At 41.9% G+C, this 19,017-nt stretch overlaps 1 protein-coding gene across 1 annotated transcript in view; it reads right to left on the minus strand.

Moving 5' to 3' along the window:
* The window catches only part of LOC126256905 (ATP-dependent 6-phosphofructokinase-like), a 408,122-nt gene extending 389,314 nt beyond the window's left edge, over positions 1–18,808 (minus strand). The window contains exon 1 of the mRNA XM_049955523.1: positions 18,487–18,808. Within this exon, the coding sequence (XP_049811480.1) occupies positions 18,487–18,808 (322 nt within the window). The remainder of the gene's footprint in view (positions 1–18,486) is intronic.
* Positions 18,809–19,017: the final 209 nt, after the last annotated feature.

Below are 19,017 nucleotides of genomic sequence, written 5' to 3' on the forward strand. Positions count from 1 at the left end.
GCTCTGACCAGCAGAGGCGCTGCTGATATGCTCCGTCTCTCTCTCTCTCTCTCTCTCTCTCTCTCTCTCTCTCTGCCTGGGAAACGTTTGGAGCTACCGTTCTTTTTTTCTGAATCACTGATTGTTCACTCCTTTGAAAGATTGAACTCTATGAATTAGTTCAAGAGCGGATCCCCCATCTCTAATACAGACCACAAGTTCATTACTGTGTCATGCAGTTGCTTTGGTTATTGTACTAGATTAGTAACTACATTCTCTATCCATAAATTACGTTGTTCATTTTTGTTTGATTAGATACATGTCATCTAAAGAGACTACATTAACTGATCTTTCCGTCAGACATTTGACACTTACGGTGTGTACTGGTATCCAATTGGTCTGTTGTTCATTCATTCATAGACATTTTTGTAAGTTTATGCAACTGATTGTGCCTTGTTAATGCCCCAGTACAGGAAATCTTCAAATCAAGACGTTATTTCATGAATCTTTCCATGATTTACCATTCCCTTTTAATCTTCTTGCCTAGTGATACTACTATATCTACCTGTCACGTTCAGGGAGAAACAAATTCCCATAATTAACCATCAGCTAGAGGTAGTGTCATTCCATATCAAGTCATTCAGGCAATCGCACCCACCTTCCCGGATTTGGATTAAGCTCGGCTTATTTTTTCTCCCTGAGGAGATATGTAACCACACCAAATTCAAATTTTAGCATTTTATCTCTCTCTGTTTTCATATTACAGTATTTCAAAATTTGAAAATATTGTTGTTATTAAGACTGTGATGATACAATCAGTCCCAGATCTACGATATTCCCGAACCAGGGCAAAAACTTGATAGTACCCCCCACCCCCGAACATTTGAGATAGGCCTACGACATATACAATTTTTTTTTTTAAATCGATTTTTCAAAAATATGTTCGTTTTATACCGCAAATCTTTCTGAAGGGTGTGAACACAAACTTTCGAAGAAATGCCTTACATGTTATTTGCATGCGCAAAGTGGAGTGGTACATCTCTTCACACAGCATTCTTAAATCGCCGGCCATGTGGCCAAGCGGTTCTTGGCGCTTCAGTCCGGAACCGCGCTGCTGCTAAGGTCGCAGGTGCGAATCCTGCATCGGAAATGGCTGTGTGTGATATCCTTCGGTTAGTTAGGTTTAAATAGTTCTAAGTCTAGGGGACTGATGACCTCAGATGTTAAGTCCCATAGTGCTCAGAGCCATTTGAACCATTCTTCAATCGCACGTCACTGTACTTCACTCTGTGGAAGTTCAAATGTGTATATTCCGTAATGGAAGCCGTCAAACCTATATTCAGGTCAGTGTAAATTAAAATGTGCTGTGGTGCCTCTCCCGCTCCCAGTCGGCCTGTGGCAGGGAGAATAACTCCAGAAAATTTGCACTCTTTATTGCCTATTAGCTAATAACTTTGTGTTTTGTGTGGCATAAAATTAAATATAGAAAACACAAAACTAGTGTGACAAAAGACAAGCAATACAGTACTCATTTCTTCAATCCTTAGGTCCCAGCATATTTTTCACTCTAATCTCGCTGCAGCTTTACACGGTGTGTTTCCTTTCTGCGAAGGAATCTATTACCTCATCAAACTTCGTCAAAGGTTTTGCTACATGAAAAATCAAAAACTGAAAAAGCTGTTAACACGATTTGTACCCAGAACTGGTGTGGTTTCTCCATTTGATTACGTCTATTTTGTCACTGTCGGCTAGATAAAACGAAATAGGCCTTTCTAATATTCCAGCAATTGTAGCACACGCCAAATAAGCGAGACTGTTTTGATACAATTGGTCACTTTTACGTACCTCATTACAAAAATCGCACGACAGAATATAATTCATTAAGTACCAATATCAAATGTCTACTAGGGCTCAGGTTTCACAACCATGCGATCGAAAAGTGGTATAACGAAATTTTTGACGTATTCTTCCATAAAATTTGTGTTTCTTCTCCTTAGTCGTTCTAACATACGATCCTGTCATCACTAATTATGTCATTATTCCTGCCATTGTCAAAACTTAATTCTCCGGTTAACTTCACTAACCCTGCCAGAATCACAGGTACAGTTATCCCGCGTTTATTCTTCGGTTAGGCATTATTACGTGTTCGCACAATGCGTTTTCCACGCTATTGCGAGAACAGAACTTAATGCGGCTGCTAACCGAGGACTGTACAACTTCTTGTGTAGCGATCTGGCAAAAAATTTTCTGTGAAAATTTCATTTCCTCGGATACACCAAGAAGATAATATGTAATCTTTCTTACCTGATAGTCGTTTATTGCCATTCTGGTAATCTGAATCTATAGATTTCACTAATAATTATAACAACGCTTACCATTTGCACACCCAGTCAACCATATAAACTAACAGCGACTGTCGTTCACCCATTCGTGTTTATTTCGGCCAGCTCTTTTAGCCTCATCTCCTTCTGTCAGCGGGTAGGCTTTTTATTTCCTGTTGAGACAGTGATTCCCCTGGCAGACACACCATGTACACTAAGCATGCGCTCAAAAATCAACTTTTGATTCGTTCTATTCAAAAACGAACTGGGATGCATTTCGAAATCACATGACTAATCAATAGGCCAACTTGCGCTGGATGCTAGGCGCTTTGTGAAATAAGGTTTCCCCCCCCCCCCTTCATCTTCAAGAATATGAATTTGGTGCCCCTGAAATTGCTCCCGTCACACACACACACACACACACACGCGCGCACACACACGCTAACCTACCTGGATACGATACCACATTTTCTAAGATTTGAAAAATAAATTATCATTTGTTAATTTATGATCCGAACAATATGATCTCAGGTGCTTATATATTGTAGAAACCGACGTACAGTAAAACTTGCTCAAATCGGCACGTGTATAATTCGGAAATCTGCCCAAACCGTACAAATATTAACAGTTGACTAGTAGCACTTTAATAGATACAGTAACATGATGTCAAACAAACGGTATGTGTCGTTAACACTCAACGAAGAGAGTAATGTAATCGAGGCGAGTGAGGAAGACAAACTCTCTGTGCGCGAAATTATGTTGCGTTTCAAATGCAGTAAAACACAAATTTATGAGACTTTATGAAACAGGGGTAAGATTCGGGACGAATGGATGAAAGGGAATAGGCAGATGAAAAGAAAGGCGAAGAACAAATCTTTAACATAATGGAGCGCTTCAGCAACCGTGAACTGTTCAGACAATAAGAAATTCAGTCTTCAGTTGCAAGGTAAAATTTTTTTAATGTACCTAGGTTTCGAAGCCAATAATTGTATCTTCTTCAGAACCTATAAATTAACCCAAAAACGTAGACGGAGCTACGCCGGGCCAGGAATAAGGGCCACACGTAAGCAACAAGGAAACTAGGTGTCGCGAGCGCATGCGCAAGCGCTAGAAACAAGCTGTCTCAAAATTACTTAGCGCAATGTACATTGTAAACAAAATGTGATAGGAAACAACCCTGCAAATGGACAAATGCCTACTTATGGAACAGTACATTAAACAATTTTCCTAAGGACTAGTTACTAAGTCAAGGCAAGAATATTTATTTACATTAAAATAATATAATAAGAGGGCGAAACCCCACTACAGTAACTAATAAATTAGTATGGGAGACACAGGTGTTCGAAGCATGAAATATCTTGAACATAAAACAGGCAAATTAAGAAACACCTTTACAACTGGTGTCATTACCAGTTTAATACAAAATATATGGAGACACAATGTACAGACGCACTATAATAAAGGGGCAAAGCAGATAGGATAGAGCACCGTACATTCGAAGTGGACCCTGGGTCAAATCATCCCTATCAGGTGTATATAAAATCACTTGTGCTGAATGTCTCTGTTATTACACTGACCAGATCGGAATGGCCCTGTCTGTTAGGTTTAAAGAGCATCTGCCGAATAAAAGCGGTGATGGAACACGAGGATCTATATTTGCTGAACATCTTGTCGAAATGGCCCATGCTCCCAAGCCTCTAAAAGATGCAGAACTTTTGCATAATGAAGTCGAAAATGTAAGTTAGACACCCTTGAAGAATTGCAGATGTTTAAACATCTTATTATTGATAGAGAAAATTTACTTAATGATCAGCTGTAACTAAAAAATAGAAATTATTTCGAAGGATTTCAACCTTTACTCCAGTGGAGTTGACCCACGGTCTGCTTCGAATGGCCGATGCTGTTTCCTATCTGCTTTGCCCCTTTATTATAGTGCGTTCGTACATTGTGTCTCCGTATATTTTGTATTATACTGGTAATGACACCAGTTGCAAAGGTGTTTCTTAATTTGCCTGTTTTATGTTCAAGATATTTCATGCTTTGCACACCTGTGTCTCCCATACTAATTTAATAGTTAGTGGGGTTTTGCCCCCTCATCATAATATTTGAATGTAAATATTCTTGCCCTGACTTAGTAGCTTGTTCTTAGGAAAATTGTTTAATGTATTGTACCATAAGTAGGCATTTGTCCATTTGCAGGATTGTTTCCTATCACATTTTGTTTACAATGTACATTGCGCTAACAAGGGAACCTCCCCATCGCACCCCCCCTCAGATTTAGTTATAAGTTGGCACAGTGGATAGGCCTTGAAAAACTGAACACAGATTAATCAAGAAAACAGGAAGAAGTTGTGTGGAACTATGAAAAAAATAAGCAAAACATACAAACTGAGTAGTCCATGTGAAAGATAGGCAACATCAAGGATAGTGTGTGCTCAGGAGGGCCGTGGTCCCGTGGTTAGCGTGAGCACCTGCAGAACGAGAGATCCGTGGTTCAAGTCTTCCATCGAGTGAAAATTTTAATTTCTTTATTTTCGCGAAGTTATGATCTGTCCGTTCATTCACTGACGTCTCTATTCACTGTAATAAGTTTAGTGTCTCTGTTTTGTGACCGCACCGCAAAACCGTGCGATTAGTAGACGAAAGAACGTGCCTCTCCAATGGGAACCGAAAACATTTGTTCGCAAGGTCATAGGTCAACCGATTCCTCCACAGGAAAACACGTCTGATATATTCTATACGACACTGGTGACGGCATGTGCTTCACATGACAGGAATATGTTGTCGACGCACCTTTTTTTGTACACTTGGCGAATGAGTAAAAAGATTCTTCTACCTTGCCCGATTTAGGTTTTCTTGTGGATGTGATAATCACTCCCAAAAAAGTGATGAAAACATAAGAGTTTGTCACATAAACTGCAACAAATGAATGCAACAGTTTCACAGTCGCACAGTTTTACCTGTGCTCTATCAAAACATATGTTTTTAACGTTTTCAAATTTTTCCGTGTGTAGACCGTCAAATCCTGCATATGTTCAAGCAAATCTGAACATGTCCTGGAATTTTGGAGAGCGAAGTTGATTATGTGTGAGTGCCTGAACTTTGATAATTGTCTGAAAACAAAAATTAAACTTTTCAGTCGAGGGTAGACTTGAACCAAGAACCTCTCGTTCCGCAGGTGCTCACGCTAACCACGGGACCACAGCGCTCCTGAGCTCAGATTATCCTTCATGTTGCTTATCCTGCGCATGGACTACTCAGTTTGTATATTTTGCTTATTTTTTTCATAGTTCCACACAACTTCTTCCTGTTTTCTTGATTGATCTGTGTTCAGTTTTTCAAGGCCTATCCACTGTGCCAGCGTATAACTAAATCTGAGGGGGGTGCGATGGGTAGGTTCCCTTGTAAGTAATTTTGAGGCAACTTGTCTCTAGCGCTTGCGCATGCGCATATGCTTGGCCGCTGGTCAAGCCTCGCTGCGGAACTGCTCGCGACGCCTAGTTTCCTTGTTGCTTACATGTGACCCTTATTCCTGGCCCGTTTTGCTTAATGTTTTTAGTATTGACAAACATAATCTTATGATTATGCGTCTTTATTCTATATTAGTTTTATTCTGTGGCATGGCCAACGTTTTGCCCTCAAAATAATTTAATTTCTGTAAGTATCACGATTTTCCTTATTATGAAATCATTAGATTGATGATGTAGTTCAATGTTTAATATATGTCTGTATGGGTTAATTTATAGGTTCTGAAAAACCTTGGTAAAATAAAAAAAGTTTGCATTGCAACTGAAGGCTGAATTTCTTATTGTCTGAAAGGCAGAGAAGACCAGAAATGGAGGAATTAACGAAATAGTATGGGAATTGTTCGTAAGTGCGCGAGCAAAATACTTACCCATGTTGCAGAGTGAGGCTCTGAAAGTCGCTAAAGAGCTTCGACTTACGGAGTTTAAAGCATCCACAGGATGGCTGGACACTTTTAAAGCTAGGCACAACATCGTGTGGAATGAAGTGTGTGGGGAAGCTTAGGACGCGCTGGAAATTGTAGCAACAGAATGGAAGACAATACTGTCCAACCTAATTGTGAATTATGACCCGAATGACGTGTTCAGTGCCGATGAAACGGGACTGTTTTATCGCGCGCTGCTTTCAAAATCGCTAGCAATTCGAGGTGAAAAGTGTACCGGCGGAAAAATGTCCAAGGAAAGACTCACTGTACTGCTGTGTGGAAACATGTTAGGAGCAATGGAGAAGCCACTGGTGATTGGTAAGGTGGCAAAACCACGTTGTTTCGAAAACATAGACGTCAGTAAGCTTCCAGTCACATGGCGAAGCAATAAAAAGGCGTGGATGGTGAGTGGTCTTATGGAAGAATGACTGGACTCTTTCAATGAGAAAGTGAAAAAAATAAATCGACAAGTTCTTTTCCTAGACACCGCAACCTGCCACCCGAAAATAACGTTATCAAACGTGAAATTGGCTTGGTTCTCTCCAGGTTCAACCAGCCTCACACAACCTATGGACCAGGTCGTTATTTACATATTCAAGTGCCATTATAGGCGAATACTGATGCAAACTCAACAAAACACTCCTGTGGCCAGCGAATTTCAAGAAAAACAGCAGCAGCAACTGTGGAATTAATGAAAATGGAAACACTTCATGTAGTGCAGATGATTACATTCGAAATGATGACCTTCTATCAACTCACTCCACTTTCACTTCAAAAACAGATTTAATAGAAATCCGCAACGCAGAGGATCATGAAGAAGAAACAAAGGAAGAAGAAGAGGGGCAAAATGATGCCCCTAGAAAAATGAATACCCCTGAAGAAGCCATTGCATGCATAAACGATGTTATGCAATTTGCAGCACACACAAATTCTCCCAACTTGTTGTAACTATTGTATGGTGTAAAAAAAAATTGCATAGAAAAAATTATTTTGAACAGGAAATTAAAACGAGAATCCCTCCTTGATATGCGGTGAAAACAGTGAAATGCAAAGCAACTAAACATGGGAATAATCGTCGTTGACGCTTTTAGCAAATTTTCCTTCACGATTCCTATGTACTCTTCTACGGCTTGTTCCACAATCCCAGCCTAGTCTTCGATCTTCTGCCTCTAGGGATTGCTTGAAGTGTTTGTGACTGACAACAGGCCATAATTTGTTGCCACCGAGTTTGAACAGTTTTGCATTGCCTCTGGCATCAACCACATTACTAGTGCACCATTCCACCCACACTCCAACGGCGAATCTTAACGTTTTGTACACACATTTAAGTAAAAGATCGGCAAACTTTGTACCTCCCACAGAGTATCAGACTAACGATACTAGACTTTTATAGGCCGTATGGCGGATGGAGGCACTGGGAGTAAGGCACCATTGTATGTTTCCTTGGAATGTTCTATGTTTCTCCTGCAGGGATCAAGAGGATTGCTAATGGGCCACCAGCATCAAATTCGCCCATGTGAATTGCGTGACCGTCCTCTTAGTGTGCCCCGGCCATTGGCCCGGTCCTGGACCTCATGGAAGTCGACGTCCAGTCGACGTCCTTTCACGGTTGTTGCCGTCTCCTTCCAGCGGCCGTCCCACATGCTTCGGGTCCCTCTGCAGTCATCGAAGTGCCACCATCTTCATTTGCTACTCCGCCTCTAGATGTGGATGCACACCCTCTGCCTGGCTCGTTGGCTGGTGTTCCCAGGCAGGCTCAGGACTTAATGCCAGGCACAGGTCGGAACTTGGCACCTTCCTCAGTTTTGGCTCCCATCCCCTCATTGCCACCTGCATCGTGAGGAGGGTTGGAGGAGGCGGGGGGGGGGGGGAGAAATGTGGTATCACTTATCGATACCAGCCCATGAGTGTTATACCAGTGGAATGGCAAGCTTCAGTTAGGTTATGCGGGATCTGCTGGACGCAATGACGCGTGCCCGCTGTCCCACGAACACACTCTGCCGCTGCGATATTGGGCGGCTGACGGCAGCCATTCAGCCTGATTCGTACTTGGAGCCCTTCCTTGTTACATTGATAGCTGGACTCTATGTCTTGCTGCAGCATTGTAATGTGTCTTCGTACACTTGGTAAAATACAAGTTAAGTAAATTTTCTGTTTATGCGTTTGCTTTTTCACTAACCATTTCTGCTCCCGTCCAGCTTTCCTATGACAACAGTTGCCACACCACTCTGTATCCCACCTCTCATTACCACTGTGTACGAAATCGTACACAACACCACCAGCTTGCACAGTGTCTTGATAACTTGGGTCTATGGCTTCGTGGGGTCTGCACCGCACTCGAACCCTACCATCAGATATTACGAACTGAAATCAGGACTCATCTGACCACGCCACGATTTTCCAGTCGTCTAGGTTCCAGACAATATAGTCAAGTGCCCACGAGAGGCGCTGCAGGTGATGTGCTGTTAGTAAGTCGCGCCAGATTTGGCTGCACTGTTCTAACAGATACGTTCGTCGTACGTCCCACATTGATTTCTGCGGCTATTTCACGCACTGTTGCTGCTCTATTAGCAATGCCGACTCTACCTGCGCAAATGTCGCTGCTCTCGGTCGTTACGTGGAGGCCGCTGTCCGCTGTGAGAGATAATGCCTGGAATGTGGTATTTGCGGCACACTCAAGACACTGTGGATCTTACATTCGTAATTCCCTGGCGGTTTCCGGACTGGAATGCCCCATGCATCTAGCTCAAACTATCATTCCGCGTTCAAAGTCTGTTAATTCCTGTCTTTTAAAGCTTGTGTGTCATCTGTATATGTGCATATCGCTGCCCATGACTTTTGTCACCTCGGTGTATTTCCGAGTTGTCATGACGCTAAGTTCTGTTTAGACCCACTTGTAAATAATGCTTATCGAACGCTTCACGAATTTCGAGCAAACGAAATAAAGCACAATAAGCTACTGGACTTTTGAAGGTCACTATGAGTGACGTATCCTACTGTAGGCGTAGACTCAATATACACTCCTGGAAACGGAAAAAAGAACACATTGACACCGGTGTGTCAGACCCACCATACTTGCTCCGGACACTGCGAGAGGGCTGTACAAGCAATGATCACACGCACGGCACAGCGGACACACCAGGAACCGCGGTGTTGGCCGTCGAATGGCGCTAGCTGCGCAGCATTTATGCACCGCCGCCGTCAGTGTCAGCCAGTTTGCCGTGGCATACGGAGCTCCATCGCAGTCTTTAACACTGGTAGCATGCCGCGACAGCGTGGACGTGAACCGTATGTGCAGTTGACGGACTTTGAGCGAGGGCGTATAGTGGGCATGCGGGAGGCCGGGTGGACGTACCGCCGAATTGCTCAACACGTGGGGCGTGAGGTCTCCACAGTACATCGATGTTGTCGCCAGTGGTCGGCGGAAGGTGCACGTGCCCGTCGACCTGGGACCGGACCGCAGCGACGCAGTGCCGTAGGGGACCGCACCGCCACTTCCCAGCAAATTAGGGACACTGTTGCTCCTGGGGTATCGGCGAGGACCATTCGCAACCGTCTCCATGAAGCTGGGCTACGGTCCCGCACACAGTTAGGCCGTCTTCCGCTCACGCCCCAACATCGTGCAGCCCGCCTCCAGTGGTGTCGCGACAGGCGTGAATGGAGGGACGAATGGAGACGTGTCGTCTTCAGCGATGAGAGTCGCTTCTGCCTTGGTGCCAATGATGGTCGTATGCGTGTTTGGCGCCGTGCAGGTGAGCGCCACAATCAGGACTGCATACGACCGAGGCACACAGGGCCACAGGGCCAACACCCGGCATCATGGGGTGGGGAGCGATCTCCTACACTGGCCGTACACCACTGGTGATCGTCGAGGGGACACTGAATAGTGCACGGTACATCCAAACCGTCATCGAACCCATCGTTCTACCATTCCTAGACCGGCAAGAGAACTTGCTGTTCCAACAGGACAATGCACGTCCGCATGTATCCCGTGCCACCCAACGTGCTCTAGAAGGTGTAAGTCAACCACCCTGGCCAGCAAGATCTCCGGATCTGTCCCCCATTGAGCATGTTTGGGACTGGATGAAGCGTCGTCTCACGCGGTCTGCACGTCCAGCACGAACGCTGGTCCAACTGAGGCGCCAGGTGGAAATGGCATGGCAAGCCGTTCCACAGGACTACATCCAGCATCTCTACGATCGTCTCCATGGGAGAATAGCAGCCTGCATTGCTGCGAAAGGTGGATATACACTGTACTAGTGCCGACATTGTGCGTGCTCTGTTGCCTGTGTCTATGTGCCTGTGGTTCTGTCGGTGTGATCATGTGATGTATCTGACCCCAGGAATGTGTCAATAAAGTTTCCCCTTCCTGGGACAATGAATTCACGGTGTTCTTATTTCAATTTCCAGGAGTGTAGTTCATGTCGGGTTATGTCAGCGCAACAACGGTAACTCTAGCATCGCGCGAAAAACTCACCATTTGTTTCACCATTCGAGTATCTGTCTTAGTGTAGCTATGTTACAGTATATTAAGTAAGCAAGGTCAACAACGAATTGCACCTGGTACCCAGGCAAATTGAGCTAATCGATTAATTCCTCTTGCAAAAGATTTTAATTGGGCTAAAATTGATGCTCAGCTAATGGCACCATTTGCATACGCACCGTTCGAAATTTACGTGCGAAAAGAGTTCATCACCGTCCGGATTCTTCGTGGAAAAACAGACAGTATTAAATAACTCCGGATAGGAGCGAGACGGATGGTTCAAATATGGTCCACGGTGGATCGGATCTAGGTTTAACGTAAGATATATTCTAACCGAAAACATCTTCCTTTGTTTGAATTTTACATGCAAAAGAACCCTTTTTTGGGAAGTTTTTGAAGCGCGTCATTTCTAAACTTTGAAATTAAACCAATCGTTTCAAACTTTGCACGAACGTAGATAGATGGATAAAGTCAAAATGAAATTATTATCCACTTATCTTTATGCGTTCTCGAGATACGATGGTTTAAAGTCGAGCTAAAAAGTTCGTTCTTCCGTGAATTGAATGCACGGAAACGATTTAAAGTGAGTCAGGCAAGTAAAAATGCATTCTTACGATAAAATTGAAAATTCGATTTCAAATATGTAGCATCATTCAGATTTTACAAGCAAAAACAGTATAGTTCAGACTTGTGCGATCGGTTCAGAGTTTGTAAGAAGTTTGGCAAATACATGTAATTAATGGTCGTACCGTTGTTTTGTGAAAGATTTATCCGTCGCCACGACGTAGGCAACATGGTTCCAAAGACAACAAAAAAACCTACACAGGATCGGTCGTCGGCCGAATCAACATGGACCTGCATTGGTTGTCGAGCTATCGCGGACTAATATCAGAATTATGATAGATTAAAAATTGAGAACTAGAATGAAAAATGCTCCTATCATAGCACAAAAAAGGCGATTATTTCCTGGTCAGACTTAGGAATGTAAAATATAAGTAGCTTTTCGACTTGTCTGCCAGCTTCAAAGACATTTAAATCAAAACATCTTCACATATTCGCGCTTATTTTGCGAGTTAACCCTACTTATGCAATCTTTTGATTTAACGGTCTCTGAAGCTGCCTGATAAGTTGAAAAGCTAGTTTCCTTCTTTTGCATCCGTAGCCCTGCTCAGGACATATTCGCCTTTTTGTGCTATGATAAGAGAATTTTTCATTCTGGTGTCATTATGTTTGAGCTCAAAATATGCTCTAAGATTCTGCAGCAAATCGACATCAAGGATAAGAGAGATCTGCTGTAGATTTTGGTTAAAAGAGAGTCTCACTCAGTCGCAAATTCGGTATAGAATCGGGCCCTGGAACTTTGCTCAGTTTTAGCGATTTCTACCCTTTCTTACCATCACTGATACGAATATTTATATCACTCATCCTTGTAGTGATGTGAGAATTAAATTGTTGCAATATCTCTGACTTGTTCTGTGTAAAGAAATTTTTATAATGGAATTCAGCATTTTTGCTTTTGCTTTTTTTTAGATATGTCACTACCGTCACTTTATTTAGTTTGCTGAACATACAAATATTTTTACATGCTTCAGTTGCCTGTTGTACTTTGATAATCATTTTCACAATTGCTTCACGGTCACTGATAACGATTTCATTGCGGACATCTTCAAAGTTGTCAGATCTGTTTGTTGCTCTGAATGGTTTGAACATTAAAGCATGAACGAATACAGAAATGTCTAGAAACGTCATAGACAAACATATCAGCTAACTAGTGAAAGTAGGCCGTATACGTAACGTATTGTCTGTTACATTCTTGCATTGTGGCACGGGATATTATGTAACACATTAGGTGCTGTTCACAATGAGGCAACACAATATGCGATACCATTCCTTGTAATAAAAATCGCGCAACGCGATCTTTGTTGGTGCGACACTCGCGTTACCGCTGGGGCGATACGATATACTATACAATTACGCGATGCGACCTGGGTTACGACAAACAAGACAGTACGAATCACTGTTCACTTTTCTGGCTCAGCTGCAATCATGAGCTCTTCTGAAGAGGGCGTTATCAATATTTCAAGCTGAAACAACTGAGAAAGAAAATTGCGTAATCCCTCACATATCGGCTTTTCTCAATAAACTGGTCAAAAGACATCAACTTCAAACAGTCCTCTAGCGTGAACGACGTGTTGACTAAACGCAGCATAGATATGCACAAGTCAAGACATCTTTCCAGCTTGAAAGCACAAGTGGGACTGAATGCCTCAGCATGTATCGGCAGCCGACAGCTCCGCATTGCGCAGAGCGCGGTCCTATCGAGGGTGGTGTGTCGTAGCTCATCGCATCCAAACGCCCAAACGTATCTCGTATTTACTTGAGACTGGGAACATCAACGGATTTCTTTCCAGCATTAAACACAATTTAAATATGTTAGCTACATTTCTTACGAAGGAATATACGCCTTAAAATGCACCAAACGTAAAATGGACAGCGACTACAATCTTCCTGTAAAATTCTTTATAATATGCGCTTAGTTGTGCTTCACTTTGAAGCACCACAATAATAACTACGATGACAAAAAAGAAAACCAGTTCAGTGTCAAGCTGTGACGAGTGGCTATAAGATAAAGAATTCTTTTTTAATCAATAGTTTCCTCAAAATCATATGAGACAGACTGCGTAGCAGGGAACACACGCGATTCCCATAACAGTCGTTTTTATGTTTTTACACGAAAAGTAAAAGCTTTACTGAGAAACTAACTACAGTAACTACAGAGACGGATGAAGCTTTGCTTCATATAAATAAATCAATTTTTTTAAGCAAAGCAGCTGATTTGAAATTTCACTCCCTGCTTATCGTACAATGCGAGTTGCATGGAATGACCAGCACTCCTTGTTTTGCTGAACTATACGAAAAAAGTAAATTAGTTACAAACTACGGCGTGCACATACTTTATTCAACATGTAAACGTCACTACAGATATTCGGATTTAGGTTATGACATGTTCAATATGCCTGCCATCATTGGCGGTGATGCGGCGCAGACGAATAGCGAAATTCTGCGTGACCCGCTGAAGTGTCGGAACGTCGATGCTGTCGATGACCTCCCGAATGGTTGTTTCTTGCTCAGCAATGGTTTGGGGGTTATTGCTGTACACCTTGTCTTTAATACAGCCCCACAAAAAGGAGTCGCTTGTGTTCAGGTCCGGAGAATATGGCGGCCAATCGAGGCCCATGCCAATGGTCTCTGGGTACATCAGAGCCACAGTGCGGTCCCCAAAGTGTTCCTCTAGGACATCAAACACTTTTCTGATTCGATGTGGTTGAGCTCCGGCACGAATGAACCACATCTTGTCGAAATCAGGGTCACTTTGGATAATGAGGATGATCTTCTAAAACCTTCACGTACCTTTCGGTAGTCACGTAGTCACCGTGTCATCAAGAAATACTGGCGATTATCTCGTGACTCGACAGTGCACACCACACAATCACCCGTTGAGGGTGAAGAAAAATCCACATGTCACACTCTCATAGAATAACGTAGCACAATCTCCGCACTGAGTGTAGGAGAAACTCAGTGAACCACGAAATGTCTCTGTCTTGCGATAGCATCGGTGGTTTTATTCGAATGGCGCTGACACTTCAACAAAATATAATAATAATAAAATGATAGCTTCAGGCAGCAACCACTGGTCCTCAGTTATGACAGTGAGCCAGTAGGGTGTTTCCATATGCCAGTTGATTAGCCGTTGCGGTAGTGAGTGATTTATGTGCAATATTTCGTCGCCTATGGTAAAGGGGCTATATTTAAACATGTCGCAGAAACATGTTGTATACAGTGAAATTAGAAGTGGATTTAAACCAGAAATAACAGAGAATAATCAATAAGAGTAATTAAAACCATAAAAAGTTAACTCCTCAGATTAGAAACTCGTTTAAACTGAAGGGAATATAGAAAAAAGATAAGCAGATACAGCCTTCAGATGTCAATTCATTAACCACGCAAACGAAAATTACAGAACGTATGAAGAATCAACTTGTCATGCCAATGTTGAAGGATAGTGGAGGATCGGCCATGGTGTCAGGATGTTTTGCGGATGATAAAGTCGATGATCTAGTGAGAATTAACGGAACACTGAAGGAGGAACAATGTCACAGGATATTGATCAACAATGCAGTTCCATCTGGCAAAGGACTTGTTGGTCGTGGGTTTATTTTGCGGCAGGGTAATGATCCCAGACATGCTCCTGCCTTGGCTGAAGGGTATGGTAATAGGAAAGAGAAATGTGACGATCTGAAGAACATGTTTTGGCCAAGTGCATCATCTGACTTAAATTCAATAGAACTCCTGTGGGATGAACTTGACTGGCAGGTCAGAACACTGAGGTCTTCTAATGTTGAAGATCCATAGAATACTTTACAGACTTGCTGGACAGTAATACCTGCAAAAACACTACAAAATCTTACCTCCAGAATGCAAAGCTCTTGAATAGCTATTCCTCGGGCAAATGGTGGATACTTTGAAGAGACTAAAATCTAAATAATAACGTATTGTAGTTAATGATAGAGAGAGAAAATATTTATTTTGTCAGTCTATTTAGTTAGTACAATGCGTTTCTGCATTGAAATAATGTATGTAGTTTTTATCATGGTGATCGAAAACTTTTGTCGGTAGTGTACACAGTCAAGTGCATATAATAAACCTCAACCAACAAATATACAATACAGTACAATTAGACTGCAGCTGACTGTGGAAATTTCAGGAATGAAATTAAGGTCAACAACTAATGGAGGAAATGACCTAACAGAGTAAGTCTAGAAATAAATTACAGTAATGCTAAAATAATTTATAATCAGCATATCGGAAGTTGACACCACAAATTAATCATCAAGTCAAAGAAACAATGCCTGAACTTTCGGAATTAGAGCATCAGAAGACGACTGGGTGAACAACAAAGGAAATGAAAAAGATTGGAATAGCATAAAATTGTGTTATTTACTACATAGGAGTTTCAAAGCAAAGCTTCTGGTATGTCTGAAAATGGAAAATTACAGTCAGCGTATATTTCCAACTCTGAGTAATAGCAGTGAGATATCAACTTTCGCTACAATTTTATATATCAGTATCGCACTTTCACGCGCAGTAGAACAAAAACGCCAGAAAAACAAGACGCCTCTTGGATAGGTCTTTAATGCGCTGTGGCATTGAAACTGCCTATTTGCGGAATAAGCAAGTATAAATACGAAATCCGCCAAATATGGCTCTATAGCTTCGGAAGCTGTGAAATCGAAACTGCACCGTACGATGCACAGGACACGTGATCTCCTCAGCCAATCAAAACACAGAATGAGAGCATGTAATCAGACAATCGTATCAACACATTTACAGTGCGCCAACACATAAACAACGAGAAATTTTTGGAATGAAACGCGAACAAAGATATTCCAAAGTAATGTACAAAATTTCCACTACCAAGCAAATATGTAACATATCTGTAATGTTGAGGAAACTGAAGGCGCCGGTTTCCCGAAAAGCACTGAATTATAGTCGCCAAGCTTGTTTGAACATTCTTCGAAAGAATTATTGCATTACAATTCCTCTGGGCGCGTAAAGATTACCCGCTTCAACAAAAAAGTGACGTAATTTTTCTGTCTGTGCTCGACGGTGCATACAGTCAGCTAGGTAGCACACGAAATGTTTGGTCTTTCTCCCATATCGTGGGATGGCACTTCTGACGTCCCGTCACATTCTGTCCATGTTCTGTGTGTGAACAGAACCATCTTTCGTAACTACAAAGTTCGGACCATAGTTAATCGTAGGTAAAAACCTTCAGTATTTTGAATGTTGTATGAAATGAAGCAGCCATTAACGATCTTCGCCTCAGGGGGCATTTTTTCTTTCAGTGTTCTGAACAACACTTCCTTAGTGCAAAATTCAATGGACTCAAGGAAGCACTTTTTCGACACTCGTTGAATTCCATCGAACATCAGTTTCCAACTATTTCACGGCCTTTCTTGTTTTTCTTGTTCCCAAATTTCGCTTCGCCAACTCACAACAAATCTAGTGTATTCCCGTCTTACCTAGACGTCTGGCTACGCTCAGATCAGTCTGTCACCACAACCAGATTTCTTCTGCCAATGCAAGACGTGCCCTTACGTCCCAGCATAAAAACACCTTTGTAAATCGCGAGGTATTCGAAAATGCAGTCGAAACAGCTTAACCACTTTCCTGGAAACCGCGACCTATTCGTAGAATAACAGCCAAGTATTTGTGACAGTAAAGAATATAAAATTAATTGCTTCACTACCAGTTATTTAACCCTAGATAACTAAACCCTCCTAGAAATTACCATTGCAATTACTACCAATTCGTGGTTCCCGCCAACATTTTGAGCTGTATAATTGCCAGTATCGGATGTAAAACAGTACATATCGTACTTATTTTGTATGCAACCTACCACTGGAGACCTTATAATTGTAATTAACTAGTACATAAACTATAAATTATGACCTCCGTTGAATGAAATATGTGGTAGTAAAATTTATAATGCTTAGTAAGCATCTCATAATGTCTCCCACTTTAATGTTGTAGGGTTAAGTTCTGTTGTTACTTCCAAGCCACATATTTCTCTCAAACAATAGTAGCAATGTCATAGCATCATTTGCATGAATTTAAGATGTCGTCTTGCATTCCAGCCTAACCACATCTCTCATGAAAAAAAGCAGAACTAAAATTATATATGTAGCCATAGCACTACTTATTCCTATACTGTACGTATTTTCATTTATGTATGCGCGCTACGAAAAAGTCACGTGTTTGGCTGAGTAGACCACACGTCTGCTATGCTTGCTGTAACTGGGTAACTACTGTAGATCACATGTCCTGTGCTCAGATTCCGTAACAAAAGCACATCGTACAGCGCAATCTCGATTTTACAGTTTCCGAATTTATCGTGCCGTATTTGGAGGATTTCGTATTTATATTTGCTTATTCCTCAAATATGCAGTTTCAGTGCTACAGTGCATTGAAGATCTATCCAAGAGACGTCCTTTTCTCCTCGGTTTGTTGTGCTACAGTGCCTGAAAGTGAGGAACCGATATATAAAAATTTAACTGAACTTTTAATGGGCAAGCCATTCAAAAACCGAGTATTGCTCACACAGCTGTGGAAAGATGCCAATTAGCGAGTACTAAAAATAGAAAGGAAAACAAATAAATTGATCGGGGAACGGACTGAAACAAGATTTATTAATGGCCATAACGAAAATGAAATGAAGATAGACGGCACAAGAAATTCTTTACTAGATTCCAAGAGATAAGAAAACTATGACACGACTTCCTAATGGAATGTGGACACATGACACTAGAAACATGTACGCATATAACTGAGGGCTCTAGTAAATGCTTAATGAAGCAGTGAAGATGCTGCTGGTAATGAGGATCATTATATTTGTAATAAACCATCATTTATATTGTATTTGTTTCAGTCCCTCCTAGAAGGCAGGCAGTGTAAGGTAATTTTAGATTTACATCATCACATTCATATTTCTAAATCTCAAAAAGGAGAAAATATACTCTAATAGGGTATTGTTCCTATTATGCAAAGATTTTACTAGAAACAGCACAAATTTATGAAAGTTATTTGATGGCTAAATGCCGAAGAAACGAGATGGCATACAAATAAAATGCTGTCAAATTAGCTAGAAGGCCGTTTGCACGGTCGTAGACAGTACTATAGTTTTAAATTCCTACCTTGAGAATCGCCGCCACTCGTGAGTACTGCTAACCCTTTTCCAACATGTGAACCTCTCTGCAAGAAGCGTACAGGAATTTCTCCCGAAAACTGGCCGGCTACGTCACTTCCTTCTCTAAACGTAGGGACATCTCCCTTCATCGTTACACTTTTTTTACGAGTTTCTGTAGATTTCAATTCTTCCTGGTCTGTAGTTTCCTCTACGGGTTCGTTATCTACCTCTTCCTCCTCAGTTTCTGGAGGGAGGTCGCCGTCCTGCTCTTCTTCCAGTTCGTCTTCTTCCATGTCCTCCTGTGGCGTGTCTTCCTTCTCGTCGTCCATTTCTCGTTGTCACACAAGTAAAAGCGCCCGAAACAAAAAGGAAAGAAATGATAATGACATCAAGAGTATTGTAAAAATGAAAGGTAATCTTCCAGAATCGGGGGAGAACTTTGGCAGTTGCCGTCTACCCCCCCTAGTTACAAAGATGTTTTAACTGACAGCAAAGAATAACTGCTCCGACATTTAATTCAGCCTCTTCGACGTAAAGA

The sequence above is a fragment of the Schistocerca nitens genome, chromosome 1, assembly GCF_023898315.1.
Source record: "Schistocerca nitens isolate TAMUIC-IGC-003100 chromosome 1, iqSchNite1.1, whole genome shotgun sequence".
In the NCBI taxonomy this organism is placed as follows: domain Eukaryota; kingdom Metazoa; phylum Arthropoda; class Insecta; order Orthoptera; family Acrididae; genus Schistocerca; species Schistocerca nitens.